At 46.0% G+C, this 19554-nt stretch overlaps 1 protein-coding gene across 2 annotated transcripts in view; it reads left to right on the top strand.

The window, feature by feature from the left end:
- The window catches only part of CCDC175 (coiled-coil domain containing 175), a 38408-nt gene that overhangs the window by 9163 nt on the left and 9691 nt on the right, over positions 1 to 19554 (top strand). For both annotated transcript variants that reach the window (XM_081191962.1, XM_081191963.1), the window contains exons 3-15: positions 126 to 237; positions 1716 to 1851; positions 3126 to 3354; positions 3650 to 3772; positions 5621 to 5730; positions 6790 to 6871; positions 7362 to 7498; positions 9712 to 9822; positions 10834 to 10905; positions 13068 to 13203; positions 15434 to 15565; positions 17037 to 17175; positions 18886 to 18965. In XM_081191962.1, the coding sequence (XP_081048088.1) occupies positions 126 to 237; positions 1716 to 1851; positions 3126 to 3354; positions 3650 to 3772; positions 5621 to 5730; positions 6790 to 6871; positions 7362 to 7498; positions 9712 to 9822; positions 10834 to 10905; positions 13068 to 13203; positions 15434 to 15565; positions 17037 to 17175; positions 18886 to 18965 (1599 nt within the window). The remainder of the gene's footprint in view (positions 1 to 125; positions 238 to 1715; positions 1852 to 3125; positions 3355 to 3649; positions 3773 to 5620; positions 5731 to 6789; positions 6872 to 7361; positions 7499 to 9711; positions 9823 to 10833; positions 10906 to 13067; positions 13204 to 15433; positions 15566 to 17036; positions 17176 to 18885; positions 18966 to 19554) is intronic.

Genomic DNA, 19554 nt, shown 5'->3' with positions numbered 1-19554 from the left:
GTGCTTTCCAGAGCTAGCTGTCCTGGTTTCTGTATGTCTGCTCTCAGATAAAACTGGAGTGGTACTTAAATTAGTGCAGGCGTATCATGCTGAATTTCATTTTTCGACCATGTGTCCATTTCTAGGAAGAGGAGAGGAAACATACTATTGAACTGTGGGAAGAGGAGACCATCAAAAACAGCAATCTCCGTGTCCAAATCAAAGGGTTCCCAGAGCTTGTAATGAAGGAGTTTGAAGGTATTTCAGAGTCATGGGATAATAGCATGTAGCAGCAGATAGAATGTATTTGTAGCATGTATAAACATTCATTTAAAGCATGATTGATTGAACTTAGGTAGTTTAATTTAGTTGCAGAATTTAAACTTTGGACCACAGAAGATGGGATATTGTTTTTCTCAAGGGAGCAGGGACATGACAATAATAATAATACATTAAAGAAAAAAGAAAGCAATTATCTGTGTACAAACACTCTCTTATATATCTGCTTCCCCTCCCTTCCCATAGATAAAGTGACTAAAGTAGCATAAATAAAATGATAAAACCAATATATATAATGAGTTCTAGTGTTAAAGCTCTACACATTTCTGGATCCCTGATATAGCCATCAGTAAATGCAAATAGGTTACATGAAATATTAGAGCAGCAGGAGGTCTGTTGCAGAAAGTTCTTTTCCTGTTAGGTTTTGAATCGCCTTGTTTTAAAAACTTACTGCTTCAGGGGGCAAAAAGAAGCGCAAAGAAATTTGTTGCATAATTATTACAGAGGATTAGCGCTATGAGAAGAGCGGGATGCCCACAGAGGCTGTGTGCAAAGTACGTTGCGTTATCAATTGTGAAAGTTTTCCCTGTGCATGGACTGTAATCCCTGTGGGATTCCTTGAAAAGGAGGGGTGGACCATGACTCCCTGAGGGGGAGGGGTGCTGCCCCAGGAACCTCATGCTGGAGAGGCAAAGGAATGTGTAGGCCTGTGTACATAGGGAGAAGCCATTGTATTGGCTTTAAGAGGGGAGCAGACAAGTTAACGGAGAATAAGTCGGGGAGCCAGAGTTGGCCCTCCAGGCCACTCTATTGCACTGGCACTGCTTTGCATTTTGAGTGGTTTTGCCTGGCTGGAATGTGCCCTTGAATTCAGGATCTGCATCTGACCCTGGGTTCTTTCACCCAGGTGTACCTATCAATTGCCTCTCTTTAAATGTAGCTACCCTGTGGGTTAAACCACAGAGCCTAGGACTTGCTGATCAGAAGGTCGGCGGTTCGAATCCCTGCGACAGGGTGAGCTCCCGTTGCTCGGTCCCTGCTCCTGCCAACCTAGCAGTTCAAAAGCACGTCAAAGTGCAAGTAGATAAATAGGTACCGCTCTGGCGGGAAGGTAAATGGCGTTTCCGTGCGCTGCTCTGGTTCACCAGAAGCGGCTTAGTTATGACGGCCACATGACCCGGAAGCTGTACGCCAGCTCCCTCGGCCAATAAAGCGAGATGAGCGCCGCAACCCCAGAGTCGGCCACGACTGGACCTAATGGTCAGGGGTCCCTTTACCTTACCTGATCTCTTGGGAGTGTGTAGACTTCCTGATGTTGCTCTCATGGGATGAGTGTCAGAGCGGCTACACAAAGCCAGGAAGTCAGACAGAAGTGTGTGTGTGTGTGTGTGTGTGTGTGTGTGTGTGTGTACATGGGCGTGTGTATTTGTAAGTCTGTCTTACATTTCTTGTTCCAGAACTCGTGGCTGCTGCTCATCGCTATCGTTTTATCAAGATAAATGAGACTGAGACGTCCATAAACGAGATCTCCACTGCAATAGAATCGGCATATTCAAAGCAGACTGTCTCTAAGGACCAAAACGCCCACCTGTGGTAGGCATTATTTGTTCAACCAAAATCATAGCATTGGGAAACTTCCTGACAGTAAGAGCTGTTCGACAGTGGAATTTGCTGCCAAGGAGTGTGGTGGAGTCTCCTTCTTTGGAGGTCTTTAAGCAGAGGCTTGACAACCATATGTCAGGAGTGCTCTGATGGTGTTTCCTGCTTGGCAGGGGGTTGGACTCGATGGCCCTTGTGGTCTCTTCCAACTCTATGATTCTATGATTCTATGAAATTGTCCAGCCTAAATTGTCCTGTGCTGAAAGTATCCCTGATAGGTGTCTTGAAAGCCCTCAAGAAAGGAGATTCTATAACATTACTAGATAACGTTGTTCCATCACAAAACTGCTATTAATAAGCTCTATCTTAATGTTTAACCTAAAACTGCTACTCTCTTATTTACACACATTGGGCGGTATGCAACTAAATAGTTGTTTTTGTGCAAGGATTAGCACTAGAGAAATCGGATTTCCCCCTCTCCCCCCCCCTTCATGTACCTTGTGCTGTTCCCAAATCTTCTCCAGAGGGTTGGGAAAACCTCTAGAACAGTTTTAGGGTGAATGCTGGGTGTGGGTGGGTGAGAACGTTCCATTGTTCAAGGAGAATCCTTGCAGTGGGGTATTGTTTTGGTTGTTACTTTGCTTTTATGTTTTTATATTGCAAACCATCCTGTGATCCTCAGATGAAGGGTAGTATAGAAATTAATTTTTTTAAAAAAATGTGTGAACGGAACATTCACTCTATTGCTGCATTGCCTACAGCCCATTGGCTTGTGTCCAATGGTGCTCACACAATTCCCTTTTCCCACTGCAACACCTTGTGTCCTTTGCAAAGCCACTCCTGGGGGTCAAGGGCCCCCCAGGAAAAGCCTGGGGTGAGGGGTGGAGGTTTCACTGGGAGGGGAATCAGGTGGCAGCTGCTTGCGCAGAGATCCATCATGTATCCCAGGACCTGTCTTTCCGGATGTTCCTAACCCTCAGGAGAGGCATCTTAGGGGGCTGCAGTGGGAAAGAAGAAGTAGCACATTCTCTTTGATTAAGCATCCTTGCATGTATACTGCATTGGATACAGCTCTTTGTAGCCCTGCCCTATTCTCAATCAATCAATCAATCAATCAATCAATAAGACTCTCTTGCCCTTTTCTGGGTTGCATAGCATAAGATAAAGTTGCAATAAGGTGATGGCAAGTGATTGTACGTTTCTGCTGTTCTCTGTCACCATGAAGCAAACTTGATGTCTCAACACATCCCATGCCATTCTTTTGACAGCGAGGAGGAAATGGAGTTGTGGGCTGAGCACGAAGAAGCTGTTGAATTGTTGAACGAGACGATGGAAGCGAAACATAAGGTCAACATTGAGATAAATGAGCTTCACAATAGGAAAAAATATGAGGAGGAAGAAATTGGCAGGCAAGAAAGTGCCATCCAAGAGCTGAAGCAAATAATGGCTCAAGAGGCCTCTGAGTTTAAAACAAAGAAAGAGTGGCTATATGCACAGGTATGTTTTCTGGAATTGCAGTTCCATAAAGAGGCGCTGCCTTGCTCGGACAGTACCAGACCATTGGGCTGTCTGGTCCAGTATTGGCACAGCTGTCCACTGAATCAAACAGGTACCTGGGTTACCTTAAACAGGCGATGCCTGGGCAGTTTGTGAAAAGCACCTTACAATTTAAGGATGGTTCCTCTGAGTGTTAACAAATCAACAGCAAGCTGGTCTGCTTTTATTTAGTATACGAAAGATCCATCTCCCCCTTCCCCTTGCTCTGCTTATATTAAAGTTGTTCTGACTGTAGATTGAAGAAATCAAAAGTAGGCTTGCGGCCAAGAAGATTGAAGGCACACAGAAGAAGGAAGAGTATGTAGAATTGTATAATGTATGGAGAGATATGCAGAGGGAAATTGCTGAGCTTCAGAAGGTAAAAGAAATGATGTATTTGGGTAATGAGGTATTTGGTAAACGAAGCATAATCCAATCACCGTATTTTTCACTCTATAAGATGCACCAGACCATAAGACGCACCCAGTTTTTGGAGGAGGAAAACAAGAAAAAAAATATTCTCAATCTCAGAAGCCAGAACAGCAAGAGGGATCGCTGCACAGCGATCCCTCTTACTGTTCTGGCCTCTGGGATAGCTGCGCAGCCTGCATTTGCTCCATATGATGCACACACATTTCCCCTTACTTTTTAGGAGGGAAAAAGTGAGTCTTATAGAGCAAAAAATACGGTACTTGACAGAATGGGGGACAGGCAGAAATGATCCAGTGAGCGCTTGATTTTAGAATGAATTGGGGTTGCACACAGGAGCACTGCCTGGTGGATTGGCATCCTAGTAAATTGGGAACCGAGCTCCTAATATCGTTGTGGGCTTTGGCATTGGATCGCCAACGTTTTGGACATAGCCCTTCAAATCTTATCTTAAGGTGATAGGCAGAGCAGCCACAGGTTTTCCTGCTCGATCCCTCCCTGTTGTTCAGAATCTGCTTCACTTGCTGCGGCAAGCAGGACTACAGATGGTGGATCACAGTGCTGCAAAGGGATGGGTAGGGAGAGCTCTGAGCTTTAAAGGCTTTGTGCAGTGGCCAGGATCTCAGGTGGCCTCCCAATCTGTGCTTGAACACAATGTACTCGAAAGTTGTGGAATCGAGCTGTGAGAAGGTGGATGTTAGGGGAGGAGTAGTTTGCCCACCTTTGGTCCCCACCCTGCACTCAGCTCTCACCTATGGCTCCTAGAAGCTGTCAGCATGCAACAGTGACCACACCTCAGGAAATGGCTTTGACTGGCCGGCTAAACCAGGTGAGGGTAGTCAATGGGTCTCAAACCTTCATTGAATTAGGGACTTCCCTGCATGTGAAGACAGGCTCCTGCAGATTGAGCGGACGAGACCAATAGTGGGTCCTGCGGTCAAGAAGGCGGTTTCCTCATGTGCTGTAGAGGGAAGTGAGGGGCAGGTGGGGCATGTCAGCCTGGGAAGGGAGCCCATTTAGGAGAAGGGAAACTGTGATCTTAAACCTCTGCTGCCTTGTGGAACATCTTTGAGCGAAGAAAAGGCTAAGGAGTGGAGTCCCTATGATGGCTGGGTGGCACTTTGTACTCCTCCTTCTGGCAACTTTTGTAGCCAAGCTGGTGCCAGATGTATTGCTCTGCTTTCCTTTGGACCACATCAGCGAGGCCGAGAAGGGGGGGGGGTCTCAGGACCTCCATACATACTGCCCAGCTTTGCCCCCTTGCGAAGGTTACTTCAGTGCTGCTAATGCAGTGGTTTGACTTCACCCCTAGAGGCACACTTCATTGTCTCTTGAGACAGAGAGATGCCAGCAACGAAAATTTGGCCAGTCAATTTACAATATTTGCCTGATCAGGAAGACCTTTCTGATGCTAAGAGCTGTTTGACAGTAGAACGGTTTCCCTCTGAAAGTGGTACATGGTACACACTCCTTCCTTGGAGGTTTTAAAGCAGAGGTTGGGTGGCCCTCTGCCATGGATGCTTTAGTTGAGATTCCTGCGTTGCAGAGGGTTGGACCTCAGGGTCCCTTCAATCTCTACAGTTAATATGATTCTATATGATTCTAGGACCAGTGTGCCAAGCCTGGTTTTAATGCGAAAACCACCCTGAGCTTGTTTGGATTGCAACCATAATTCCAAATACAAATCTAAATAATCAGGCTGTTCATGCCTGAAGAGAAGCACGTCTCTCTTAAAGCAAGGACACAATGCTTCAATAGGAGTGTTAGCAGTTCTGAACTTTACTTTTGCATTTGGTAGCTCCACAGTTCTCAGAGGGATGAGCTATCAGAACTCTTCAAGAACATCAGACAACTAATTAAAACATATGAAGCAAAAAAGGCAGAGAAGGAGGATCTCATCAAAAAAAAGTAAGCACATTTTTTTGCATTTCTTACATTTTTATACGATTTTTTTAAATGTGAAACTTATCTATTTATTTTAAAAGGCCAAACAATTGCTCTGGTATGAAACAAGATATGCTGCATTTATTATTTTCCCAATCCATAGGTTTCAAGGCACAACAGAAGCTGCTTTATTATACCAGATCAGACTATACATGCATCCTGGTCAGCGCTTTCTGCATTGACTAGTGACAGCTGTCCAGGATTTCAGATGGAGAAAGGCCTTTCTAATGACCTGTTCCCTTCTCCCTTTTAACGGCAAATCCCAGAGGCTGAACCTTCAAGCTGAGCCTGCATTCCACTGATGAGCTCCAGCCCCTCTTTTGTGCAAGTGGGTGGGGTTCAATAGCAAGAACAATAATAGCCATTCACATTAAAGTGGGGTGCAGAGTGGGGAGACAAAGGACCATGCTGCATAGGGAAGGTTAGGCTGCAGCCCTGGGCATAAGCTCCATTAAAAACAAGAGGACTTATTTCTAGAGAGTAAGCAGATATAAGATTGCTCTGTTCTTCTTCTTTGGAGATCACTTGTAGCCAAGTAAGATTGCCTTCCATGAACACAGTCTTAACAGTAAGTCCATAAGTGACTGTGGAGGCCAATTCTGGATCCACATATCCTTCCACAGTGGGGACATGGGTTTCCTGGTGGAAGTTGATCACGGTGAGGGTTTGCCAAATGTGCCTTCCTCTTGGCATGTTTCTCCCTTCTTGAGTTTGAGTGTCTTCAAAGCGCATGACTCCTTTGGTCAAGGCTGTTCTCCAATTGGAGCGCCCCCAGGCCAGTGTTTCCCAGTAGTCGGCTTCGCTCACAAGCCCACTCACCACGACAAGGTGATGATCCAGCGAGTATGATTGCTCTGTTAGTCTTCCAGCTGCAAGGCCAATACCTGACTCTCATTTTTACGTATTGCTAATAATTCTGATACTGCAGTGCTCTTAAAATGGCAGCATACAACATCCAATGGATGGCAGTTCCTTCCTTTGCGCAGAAATAGCTTGTCTTAATTATTCTACGTTATTCTTCAGGTCTCATCTTACACATGAGGCAGCTAAAATGGGTACAGACTTCGATCAGGAAGCAGAGGCGCTGCGACAACGGATAAAGGAGGTATGAAGACAAGGATATGTATCCTTTGACAAGCTGTTCTCCTGACTCAAGAAATATTATAAAGCGGGGACTATTGGCCCCAGTCCAACAGTGTGCACTCTTCATGTGCACAGTTCCCTTTTTAAAAGGGCTCTAGCTGTGCTGATTGATTTGCAGGGCTGGGGCAGGATTAAGTCCAGATTTTGTTCCACCCTCGAAGCAACTGCGGTGGCGTAATAGCGGCTTCTTTCACAGTTAGACAAAACCCCGGCTACTGACTTGAGCTAGAGAATTGCCACGCAGGTCCCTGTTTGCCAAGGGATTTCTCCTAACTCCCAGGCATAGCTGTCAGTCCCATTATTTCATTCAGTTAAATCATAGATTGGCCACATTGAGAACTAGATTCGATGAGGTTTCGGTCTATTGTTATGTTCTGTGGTTCTCTGAAAGTGTAACTTTTTGACAACGATTTTGTTCAGTAAAATTAACCAGCACTGCAATTTGTTTCTAGGCTGAAGAGAAGCTGGAAACGATTATGCGAGCCTATAGAAAGCTAAAAAATGAAAACAGTGCTCTCAGCACACAGTTTAATATTTTATCTGAAGAGGAAGATCAGGCCTGTGCTCTAAGAGACCAGCTTGCGGAAGAGTACAGTGACTTTTAGTGACTTGTTGAATGCTACTAGAAGTACAAGGTTCTATTGTAGTGCTCCATGATAAGGAACCCAGCTCTTTGAATGAGATTTCTTCTGTGGAGGAGAAAACTCTCTATAGTGCATTGAATTACACTTCACTTAAGAACGTGTAAATCAAATGCAAGGGCAGAGATTGTTAAAAGTTCAAAAGTGGTCCTTTAATACAGTTTGTAAGTCGCTATAGGGATGTCTTGTGTGATTTGGGCAGAGATGTCCTCCTAGTTCCCATGCCCTACTGTTAATGAGTATGTAACTAAGCCTAAGCATGTGAAATTGAAACAACTGTAAATTGCTTCTGTATTTACCCCTGCCTCCATTTCTCCCCATGTCAAATTTTGGAGCAGGGACGTACTCTCTTGTACTCCGTAAAGCACCTCGCCCCCTGAAGCTAGTCGTCACCATTAATTTCAGTGGGGATAGCTGAATACAACCTACTGAAATCAAATAAAGCTTTCAGGGTGGACTGCTTGTAAATGAACAGGTTTGCAGGAGATTTGTTCTCTGAAGCAGAATGCTGGCCAGTTTCAAACTACCCATTCCCCAGTGCTGATGGTTGCTAGCCCAGGCTGGCTAATGGGGTTGTCACAGAAAACAGAGCCATCGTGCCACCACAACAATAAACCCCTGAAGCAGGAACTGAGGTACTACTACTACACTACTACTACTAATAAATTTTATTATTTTAATGCTGCTCATCTGACTGGCTTGCCCCAGTCACTCTGGGCGGCTCCCAACAGAATATTAAAAACACAAGAAAGCACCAAAGATTAGAAACATCCCTATACAGGGCTGCCTTCAGATGTTTTCTAAAAATCTGATAGTTGTTTATTTCCTTGACATCTGATGGGAGGGCGTTCCACAGAGTGGGTGCCACTACTGAGAAGGCCCTCTGCCTGGTTCCCTTCTCACAGTGAGGGAACCACCAGAAAACCCTTGAAACTGGACTTTAGGGTCCAGGCTGGATGATGTGGGTGGAGATGCTCCTTCAGCTATCTAAGGCCAAGGCCGTTTAGGGCTTTAAAGGTCAGCACCAACACTCTGAATTGTGTTTGGAAATGTACTGAGAGCCCCGTGTAGATCCTTTAGGATCGGTGTTATATGGTCTCAGCCACCACTCCCAGCCACCAATCTAGTAATTGCATTACCACCATATGTAATGGGTTGATCCTACTAAATTAGGGGTGTGGCGCCTCATACTTGGGGTTCTCAGGCCTTTCAGTGCAGCTTCCATAGCTTTCCCCAGTTGGTTCTCCTGCCCCAAGCCTGTTGTGTGATTTTGCCTGGCTGCAATATGTCCCTGAACTGAGATCATGCCTCCTGCTTTCCTGGGAGGAAAGAGGCATGTGTTAGAAAAACCTGTGACCTTTGCATGCCTACTATTTAAAAGTCATATTGTTACTCCATTCACTTCTGCCTCCAGCCCTGCTTGCCACCAGCATGCAGAACCTAGACTGTTGCCTGTGAGTCAGTGTATTCCTTGAGCTGGAAGAAAGTTCCTCACCCATGTCTGGAATTTGTGGCTGCTTCTGGCCTCTTCTCTGCAGTCCCCATAAGGGGAAGTGCATTTCAGAACATCCCGTGTGAATTAGGCAGAAATGCCCTTTGAAGTCATTGGACACCAATGTAATTGGAATCCTGTGGCATGTCTGGTGCTGTAATTTCACCATAGGTTAAAAGTGGTGTTTGGGGGGGAAAGCATTATTATTATTATTATTAGAATTTATTTACTGCCCTATACCCAGAGGTCTCAGGGCGGTTCAGGCCTTCCTTTGTTCTCATCATCCTTATGTAAACAAACTAGTCTTGAATCCGTCTCCTGAGTATATTTTATTATGGTTATTATTATGAGCTAGGGTAGCTCAGTTGGTAGAGTATGAGCCCCATTTTGGGCAAAGGTTGCCTGCATTGCAGATGGTTGCACTGGAAGACCCTTGCAGTCCCTTCCAACTCTACAATTCTTTGATGCTATTATCATGGTTTGGGAATTCTAGGAATTGACCAGCTCTTACCTATCTTGATTGTCCTGTATCATATTTTCATATGTTGTAAAACTGCCCCCCCAAATATTTTTTTAAAGTAATCTTTTAATGAAGAGAAATAAATATCTAAAATAAATTGCACATGGCCAGATGTGTAACTGGCTCTTCCCTTGGCCTTCCCTTGATAGATTTGAGAAGTTGTCCAACAAGCTCACCGAAAAGCTTGACCTCGTAGCAAAGCGCTTGGTGGAGTTGAGAGACCTGGAGGAGGAGACGGATCGCCTGCAGAACCTCTATGAGTAAGTTCCATTCTGAGTGCTTACCTGTTCATAGACCATCAGTGGCTGCTGACCCTGATATAAATGCTCCACATCTAGTGCGGAAGGCATCACGCCTCCGAATAACGGTTGCTTGGAATTGCAAGCGCTGGGAGCGCCGTCTCATTCAGGTCTTGCTTGCGGGTTTCCCAGAGGCATCTGGTTGGCCAGTGGTGTAGCGTCAGGTGCTGGTGCCCGGGGCGGGGTAAGTGTGGCGCCCCCGGTGGACTGGGCAACCTAGTGGTGCTGGGCTGCCGAGCAAGGAACTTACTCGCAAGCCAGAGCCCAGCAGAGGAGAGAGACATAGTGTTGCAATTCAACATAGAGATTCTGCCACTGCCTCTCATTCTCGCCTGCCCCTGGTTCAGGCCTGACCCGGGAGTGGAGCTCCAGCAGGGTGGCACTGGGTTGTTGTGCGAGGAACCTCCTTGGCACCAGAGCCCAGCGGAGGAGAGGCGCCCGGGGGTGGGGCACGCTAGGACATCCCTTCACCGGTCTTGAGGAGAGGGAGACGCTGCAGCTACCTCAGCCCCAAAGGCCCGGCCTGGGCATGGCTTCTCTCTCTGTGGCTCTGGACTAGAGGAGGAACCTGTCATGGGGGCGCAACCAGGCGGCCCCTAAAAAATGTGCCCAGGATAATGCCCTCGGCCCCGCCCACACTAGGCCTCTGTGGTTGGCCACCGTGAGAATGGGATCCTGGACTAAATGGATGTTTGGCCTGATCTACATCCCAGATTACTGCAGAGTAGGCACCTCTTAAGGGCTCTGTGATAACGGATCAAAATAATATTGTTTTAGTCTTGGAAGAAAATTACAACCGAGCCTCCTTACTTCAATGTTATCCCACTAGATTGCGCACATGAGGGGCCCCCTGAGATTTTGACTGCCCAGGGCCACTATCACTGCTTGGTGGTAGTAGCTGGAGAATGCTACTCCGATTTGGGAGGAAATCATAGAAAAATTGATTATTCAGTGTCACACTTCTCGTTTCAGTTCCTCACAGACCGGCTATAGCAGAGAGCTAGGAGGTTTAGAGGTAACATTGAACAAAGAAGCTGAGAGAAGGTAAAATATTATCTGAAAGTAAAATATTGCACTAAAGACTTTCAGGACGTTTGTGTCAGATTCATAAACATACATGTGCAATTCCCTTGATGCTGCCAAATAAATGTTGTTAGGGTGGAACCTCTGGTTACGTCTCGTCCTCCTTACGAATGCTTCGGGTAATGAGCTCCGCTAACCTGGACGTAGTTGTTCCTGGTAGCAAACTTTACCCCGGGATGCGAGTGGAATTCGTGTGGCAGCAGCGCGGTGGCTGTGGGAGGCCCCATTAGCGAAAGCGCACCTCAGGTTAAGAATGGACCTCCGGAACGAATTAAGTTTGTAACCGGAGGTACCACTGTATTTAGGTCTGGATATCAAACTACCCTTTCCCAATTCATAGAATTGTGTAATATAAACACAGGTACAGGTGCTAGATTTTCTGTGCCTATTGGGTCAGGCTTTGTTTTCTTTTTCTCCCAATCAGCCTTAGCCCCACCAAACCTACAAGCACACCCTTGCCAAGGTGCAAAATCCCCTGTGCAACCTGCAGAATTTGAACCACTGAGGATCACAGAATTCTCCATTAGCCAAATGGAAATCCTGGTCAGAAATGGAAAAGTGCAGTTGATTTAAGGCAGTGGCTATGCAGAAGGCTTAATAATTGCAAGAACACTTAGAATATAGATTGGGAACCTCTGCCTTGGTCAGACCACACCTGGAAAACTGACCAGATTTAAGAGCAATATTGAGAAGGGGGAAGGTGTGCGGAGGAGGGCAACCAAGATGATCAGTGGTCTTGGAAACCAAGATTTATGATGAATGGTTGAGGGAGTTGGGGATGTTTAGCCTGGAAAAGAGGAGACTGAAAGGAGATAGGATAGCCATATTCAAATAACTCCCCATGGAAGATGGAGCAAATTTGTTTTCTTCTGCTCCGGAGGGTAGGACTCCAGCCAGTGGATTCAAGTTACAAGAAAGAAGATTCTGACATCAGGAAGAACTTTCTGTCACACACTTTCCCATAGGAGCCATTTTGTGACTGGCGCCCCCAGCACTCCCCCCAAATTCTTAATGTCCCCACTCGTCCAACAAGTTTGGCATCCCCTGTATAGAGATCTTTCTCAGCCTGCATATTATTGCTTGTAGTTTGCCTCCCTGGGCTCCTTTGTGAGGAAGGGCAGTATACTGTATATATTTCAGCACAAGTAAATTAATTAGACTAAATTAGTGCTCTCTTTTTCTGGAAAGCTTTCTCTGTTCCAAATATCCTGTTCTTTTCTGGGACTGTGGCGGTTGTTGTTTTTTAAAATGATGAAACATTGGAGATACCTTTCAAAACTGTCTCTTCAGCTGCTTTATTTTAAGAAATAACTCTTGATCTCCGAGTTACCGTGTACGAAGAAGCACTTTGAACATTTGCAATGAAGGAATGGGTTTCCCAAACCCAAAACTGACTGTGCAGGCATTTTTAAACTGCACCAAAATCCCCATTTCTCCTTAGCTAAAATGCATAAACTTTAGGCGTTGAGCAAATGCAAAACAAGAACACAGCTCTCTCCCTTATCAGTTTGACGGCAAGACTGGCCTTGACTTTACCAGTAGAACAGATACAGACATATCTTATGTTCTGACCACAAATGACGGGGAGACCCAAGTCTGGGACTAACGCCAGAGCATGTTCTCGGAAGTAGTGACCTTTTGTTCCAAGATAGGAGTAGGAACAGGAATATCCTTTTATGGTCAGGAGTGCTGGAAGGAAATCCCTTTTATGGTTGAGAGTACCAGAGCAGGAACATATGTGATGTCAACCTGCATACATAGGCTGACGTGGTTGGAAGGAGGGAGAGGGTGCCTGGAGGATATAAATACTGCATGAAACTTGTCATTTCTTTGGACTTGCTGTGGACTAATCACGCAAGTGCCTTCTGCTATCCGGAGAGCAGAATAAACTCTTTCTTTGAACCAACTTGGTGTCATTTTGACTTCCTCCTGTCCCGGAGCAACGCAGACCCAATCAGTGAACTCCAATAAGGCTACAGCAACTGCTGTGTTGTTACCATAAACTTTATCAGCATCAGAAGATCCTTTGTACAAGAAAGGTGACCGAACCCAACATCACTGTTCTAAATGACCGTTCTGTTTAACACTGTGATGGCTAATACATGTGGCTCTCTTCCTGCCAGAGAAACGCTTCAGAACCAACTTGCTGAAATCACAGCCATGTATGAGAAAGTTGCGAATGATCAGGAAGAGTTACTGACCACTTCAAAGGAAAAGTCAGACGCTGGTAAAATGCACCTTAATACCTTAATAAAGCAGGTATGATGCTGGCTTGGACTGGCTTGATGCAACGGAATGGTGGGTGGCACCAGCTGGGGAACCCCCAAAGGTCAAAGGCTCAGAGCCCAGGGATTGGGGTTGGAACTACAGTGAGTGGTCGGAAAGGGAAGACTGGGAGGAGGAGGTGTCTGAAACTGAAGGGTTGACAGGGCTTGGTGAACAGGAGGAGTCTGTGGCAGAGAGAAGTCCAGGATCAGAAGCTGAAGCAGGGGAGGAGGAAGGCCAAGAGGCAGAGATGAGTCAGGCTGATGCAAGTTTCCCAGGACCAGGAGAGGCATGAAGCAGGAGGAGCAAAGACAGACTTGCCAGTGGAGTCTCAGATTGCTTGGGAAGGACCCAGGAGAGGAGAAGCCTTAAGCAGCTGTGGGAAGGTGGGGACATTTAGTCTCCACAACTGCCTCATAGAGGCAAGATCTACCAAAAAGAGTTGCTGTGTTCATAAGGCCTGGCACCCCTGAGCATACTTTCTTCCTTCTGGTAAAGAGTTAACTCCACTTACGTGGTGTGATTTATTGCTGACCCGCTCCAGTCAGATACCCATTATGTGCCTGAAATGAAATCACAGGGCTACGTGCATTTTCTACAGGTGAAGTGAAACCTGGAATATAGCAGGGTTTCATAACCTAGACTTGTGCTCTCCCTGGTTAACATTTAAATACACACATTCTCCATCCCCACTATTTCACAGGAATGGTAATTATCACTGCCACTCAGCATTTTATTTTAGTGTATTTTTGGTCTTTGTTGGAAGCCGCCCAGAGTGGCTGGGGAAACCCAGCCAGATGGGCAGGGTACAAATAATAAATTATTATTTCTATTATTATTATTATTATTATTATTATTATTATTATTATTATTATTATTATTATTATTATTATTTGGGGTGCATTGATTCCTCACAGAAACATGCAGTATATCTGTGCTGTATTTCCCAGGAGTCTTTATTTCAAGCCATTTCAAATGGTCTAGTTTAGCGACATTGTCAGTGGGTTCAGCTTAGCTGCAAAACATCCTAAGTGTAGAAAGTTTGTGCTTTCTACGTATGTACATATGGCATATGGTGCGAAAGTCACCCTGGAGAGCCACCACCAATCAGTGCAAACTGTACTGAGCTAGACAGACCAATGGTTTGACTCAGTATTCAACAGCTTCCTACTGTACACAGATTAAAGACAGGACCACCCATGCTCAAATATTTACAATCTTAAAGGCACGGCACAAAAGGAAAAGGGGATAGGGCAGGAAGAGGGAAATAAACTCAAGGACCAGTCCTTAAGTTACATTGTCCTTACAATGGGCAGCTTGAATGGAAACAGTTCATAGAATCCTGCAATGCAGGAATCTCAGCTAAAGCATCCATGACAGATGGCCATCCAACCTCTGTTTAAAAACTGCCAAGGAAGGAGAGTCCACCACCTCTTGTGGGAGTCTGCTCTGCTGCTGAACAGCTCTTACTGTCAAAGTTTTTTCGAATGTTTAGTTGGAATCTCCTTTCTTGTAACTTGAAGCCATTGGTTCAAGAAAACAAGCATGCTTAGGGATGGGAGGAGCCAAAGTCCTCTCTCAGCCCAGCTGTGGAGCAGAACCTGCTTTCTCATCAATTCTTCCATAGAAATTGATTGAAATTGCCAGTCAAAACTGCATCATGCTTAGAGCCAGACTAGATGTGATAGCACCAGATCTGTGAGTTAGGTGCTCCCTTCCCAAACACTTCTTACATATGGGCAGCTTCCAACAGAAAATGCAAGAATACAGTGGTGCCTCGCAAGACGAAATTAATTCGTTCCGCGAGTTTTGTCGTCTTGTGATTTTTTTCGTCTTGCGAAGCATGGTGTTGGGAAAGTTTTGGAAAAGCTTCAAAAATCACCAAAGTCTTTAAAAACCTCAAAAAAGGCTACCACACCGCGTTCTATGAGTTGCTCCTCGAAGTCAAGTCGCAACTGTTAAGAAAAAGGAAACAAACTTGCAAGACGCTTCCGTCTTGCGAAGCAAGCCCATAGGGAAAATCGTCTTGCGAAGCAGCTCAAAAAACAAAAAACCCTTTCGTCTAGCGAGTTTTTTGTCTTGCGAGGCATTCGTCTTGCGAGGTACCACTGTATACAGAAGCCCAGAGTTCCTTTTCAGTCTGCTCAAATTGTGCCTCCTAGTCTCTTGAGGGCCAAGAATAGCAGAAATGATCCATGCCCTTGCTTTTATTCCCTGTGACTAGAATGAAGAACTCACGGTAGAACTATTGAAGACCCAAGACATGGCCAAGCAACTTGCCAGCAAACTGCTTAAAAGGCAAGGTTACTACAAAAAACGTGATGCCAAAGTGGAAGCGGAAATCACTAAACTTGAGGCAAGAGAGCCATCTTTTTGTTATGTGCCATAAATGTATTGTATGTAAGTCTCCAACTCCCGTTATCCCCAACCAGCATATTCATGGGCTGGGATGATGGCATCTAGTGGGTAACATGTTCCCTTTATGTGATTTAGTGCTGAGATTAGAGAGGACAGATCTCTGTGCCCGACATAGTATCATGTCAGATAACTGACATCATGGGTGTGTTTTCCGAGCCAAATTCAGAGGTTTAGTGGGCCCAGTTGGCCTGCAGGGCAGAGATTCTCCCAACTTTAGAGGTTCCAAGTGTAGCCCATAGAGTCTCCACCACACTCCGCAGCAGATACTGACCTGTTGAGGACATGGCTTTGGTAGGGTTAAGGGCCCTTCTGCCATGGCATGCCTCAACACCACCCATTCTGTATAAATTACTGCTGCATGTGTGAGGGGGTCAGAAGAAGTGTTCTAAACTTGCAGCCAGGAAGGAATATTGACCTCTGGTCTGTAGCAAAGATGCCTGAGCATCAAGATGATGGGAGACGCCTGACTGGGCATGGAGGGCAAGCAGTGGTCTGTGGGAAGGAGGCTCAGCTGGATATGCAGGGGGAGGGGTGTTCAGTCCTAGGGAGGGGAGGGGCTGTGTGGGCAGATGTCCTGCTGAGGTTGGTTCACACTGGGATGGATGGATGGATAGATAGACAGATAGAGTGGCTTCCCTACCAGCTCTTTCCTTCATCAAAGCTGGTGCAGAAATATATACCCATGACCTCTGGTCATCTAGCAGTTGGAAAGTTTGGCCCAGCAACCCATCTGAATATGTCACTATTGCTTGCCTTGTTAGCATCTGTCTGTCTCAAGAGACAATGGAGTGTGCCTCCAAGGGTGAAGTCAGACTGCTGTGCTTGCAGCACCAAAGTGACCACCCCGGGGCACAGTGTGTATGGAGGTCCTGAGCTTCCCAGACTACAAAACCCACCTCTTGGCTTTACTGATGAGGTCCAAAGGAAAGCAAAGCAGTATATCTGGCACCACCTTGGCTGCAGGAGTTGCCAGAAGGAGGCGTAAAAGGCGCCGTCCAACCACTTTAGGGACCCAACTCCAGATTTGTGTCGGGTTTACTCCTTATCCTTTTCTTCTCCCAAGGATATCTTGCAAGGCCATGAAGGTTTAGGATAAGAGCTTTCCTTCTCCTAGATGGGCTACCTTCCCCTGCTGGGGAGCTCCATTTGCCCCTCACTTCCCTCTACAGCATGTGCAGAAACTGCCTTCTTAACTGTTGGACCCACTATGGGTCTCATCCATTCCATCCGCCACAGTCTGTCTTCACGTGCAGGGAAAGTCCCTAACTCACCGAGGGTTTGAGACCCATCGGCTTAACTGTGCTGTTTTGAGAATCCCAAACACTTTGGAAAGGCCAGCTGTTCAATTCATCAGACCATTTAGGAAGCCCATTGCCTCTTCGTTCATTCCTTGTGTCCTTTCTCTAAAGAACGAATATCATACCGTAACAAAACTTACAGAGGAAAAGGAAGAACAACTGAAAGTTAATGTCCCACTTTCGGAGCAGTTGAGAGTGGAATTGGAGGAACTAAATGCTGAATATACCATCCGGAAGGACTTGTATGACGGTATGCCTTGAGTAGTTTCCATAGGACAGCAGCTTTTTCTCCTGCCTGTTTCTAAACTTTGTACATCCCATGACATCACAGAGCAATAATGAGCACAAGGGAGCGCAGGCTTCCTCTTCCCCCAAACCTTCTTAGTATATTGTATTCTGCAGATAGGAGTCGGGGGACATAGGTCAGGGATGGAGCCCGTGCTTTCTCAGCTGAAGTGCCTGGCGCCATCCCTGCCCTCTCTAGCTAACCTGGAATGCTGCTGCCAATCTTAGCAGACAGCATTGGACCAGGTGGACTAATACGTTTACCCCCCAATTCAAGGCAGCTTCCTGTGGGGTGATGTTCGGGGGTTTATATTTTATGTACAAGACACAACTACTGCTTCTTAACCCCACTGGGTAATCAAAGCAGCTCGTAACATCAAAACGCAATAGAAGCAACTATAAATGCAGCCTACAATCTTAAAAACACAGCCATTAAGAACAAATCTATTAAAAGAAATCCACCAGCAAGTTAGCCATCAAAAGACTGTTCAGTAGGCCGGGTTTTAAATCTTTTCTTCGGAGGCACAGTTAGAGGTCAGTGAGCTCTCCACTCCCTTGGCTAGATTTGAGATGGATTTGGGTAAAAACAGTTAACTTTCAAAACTTTGAATTAACTTTACGAAGTTCAGGGCCTGGAACACTCCTGGCGCAGAGAATGCAGCAAGTTAGGGGAAAGGGTCAGAGTGCTAGACACAGAGCCAAGAGGCCACTACCTTTGAGGAACTTAAACCATGTGGGTGGAGCACGTCTCTAGCACTCAGTTACCTGTCCATGGTCCTGCAGGCCTTCCATTTGATCCTCTTCTCTTGAACCCTGGATCTGTATTGTCTGCCTCCTTGCCTCCCAATATAATGGACTGTCCTCCTTGTTCCTGGTTCCTGCACTGACAGCTGGCTGTACCCCCTACCTTCCTGACTGCATATGGGCCCTGCTGCCTCAGAAGAGGAAAATCCATGGGCCAGGCATAGGCAAACTCGGCCCTCCAGATGTTTTGGGAGTACAACTCCCATCATCCCTAGCTAACAGGACCAGTGGTCAGGGGTGATGGGAGCTGTAGTCCCCAAACATCTGCAGGGCTGAGTTTGCCTATGCCTGCCATAGGCAGCTGCAGAAAATGTTAGGGACTAGAGTAATTCTCAGATATGGGAATTAAGATAGAGCAGGCAGATCTGAACTTGTGTGTAATGAAAAGCTTCTGCACCTCTCTGGTCTCTGTTAGAGAGATCATACAGGGTTATTTGGGACGTGGGTGGCGCTGTGGGTTAAACCACAGAGCCTAGGACTTGCCGATCAGAAGGTTGGCGGTTCGAATCCCCACAATAGGATGAGCTCCCGTTGCTCGGTCCCTGCTCCTGCCAACCTAGCAGTTTGAAAGCATGTCAAAGTGCAAGTAGATAAATAGGTACTGCTCCGGAGGGAAGGTAAACAGCGTTTCCGCGCACTGCTCTGGTTCGCCAGAAGCGGCTTAGTCATGCTGGCCACATGACCTGGAAGCTGTATGCCGGCTCCCTTGGCCAATAAAGCGAGATGAGCGCTGCAACCCCAGAGTCGTTCGCGACTGGACCTAAGGGTCAGGGATCCCTTTACCTTTACCTTACTAGGTTATTTGGCTGCTGTTGTGGCTTATATTAGCTTAAGTAAAATGGAGTCTTTCCTCCTCCTGTTTTGTTTCTAGAACTCCAGGAAGAGATGCTCACACTAACTAAGTGCATAGACAAGTCGACAAAGGAGACTGCCAAACTCACCAGGCTAAAGGTAATCACTCTGGTGTGATCTGTGCTTTGGGGGGCATCAGATTTCTGGCAGCTCGGCTTCTGTGATGCTTGGTCCCTTATCCAAGCACCCCAGAGGTAAATATTCACACAACTTGAAGCTGCAGACCAGCTGCAGACCTAATCCTAATGTTTAAGCACATCTAGTATACTACACGACTACATCACATGCTGACCATCATCTCCACGTTATTTTGCTGATGGAGTTAATTAAGCTGGTCACTTGGGAACTTTAAGGTGAGAAGGACCAGTTTCATGGAGAAGTGGCACCGCCCAGCATGCAACTTATTCAAATAGGTCACACAAGCAGGCCACACAGTAACGGCCTCTTCCTCAGGCCTGGGTTATGGGATGGATGGCTCCACTGCAGAATGTGGCCGTTAGCTAAGATGAGGAAAACCTTTTGTGGCCCAAAGATAGAAATCCAGAAAGAAAGTAAATTATCAATTCTGAAAGTAAATTATCAATCATCAATTCTAGCACACGGGTGGGGGTGGGGGTGGGGAACCTAAATTGTATAATTTGGTATTTGAATCATTTGTATTAGGAATTGTAATGAGGCTATTATTGGT

The sequence above is a fragment of the Podarcis bocagei genome (assembly GCF_964188305.1).
Source record: "Podarcis bocagei genome assembly, chromosome: 1".
NCBI classification, from domain to species: Eukaryota; Metazoa; Chordata; class Lepidosauria; order Squamata; family Lacertidae; genus Podarcis; species Podarcis bocagei.
This window is presented reverse-complemented; position numbering and strand designations above follow the sequence as displayed.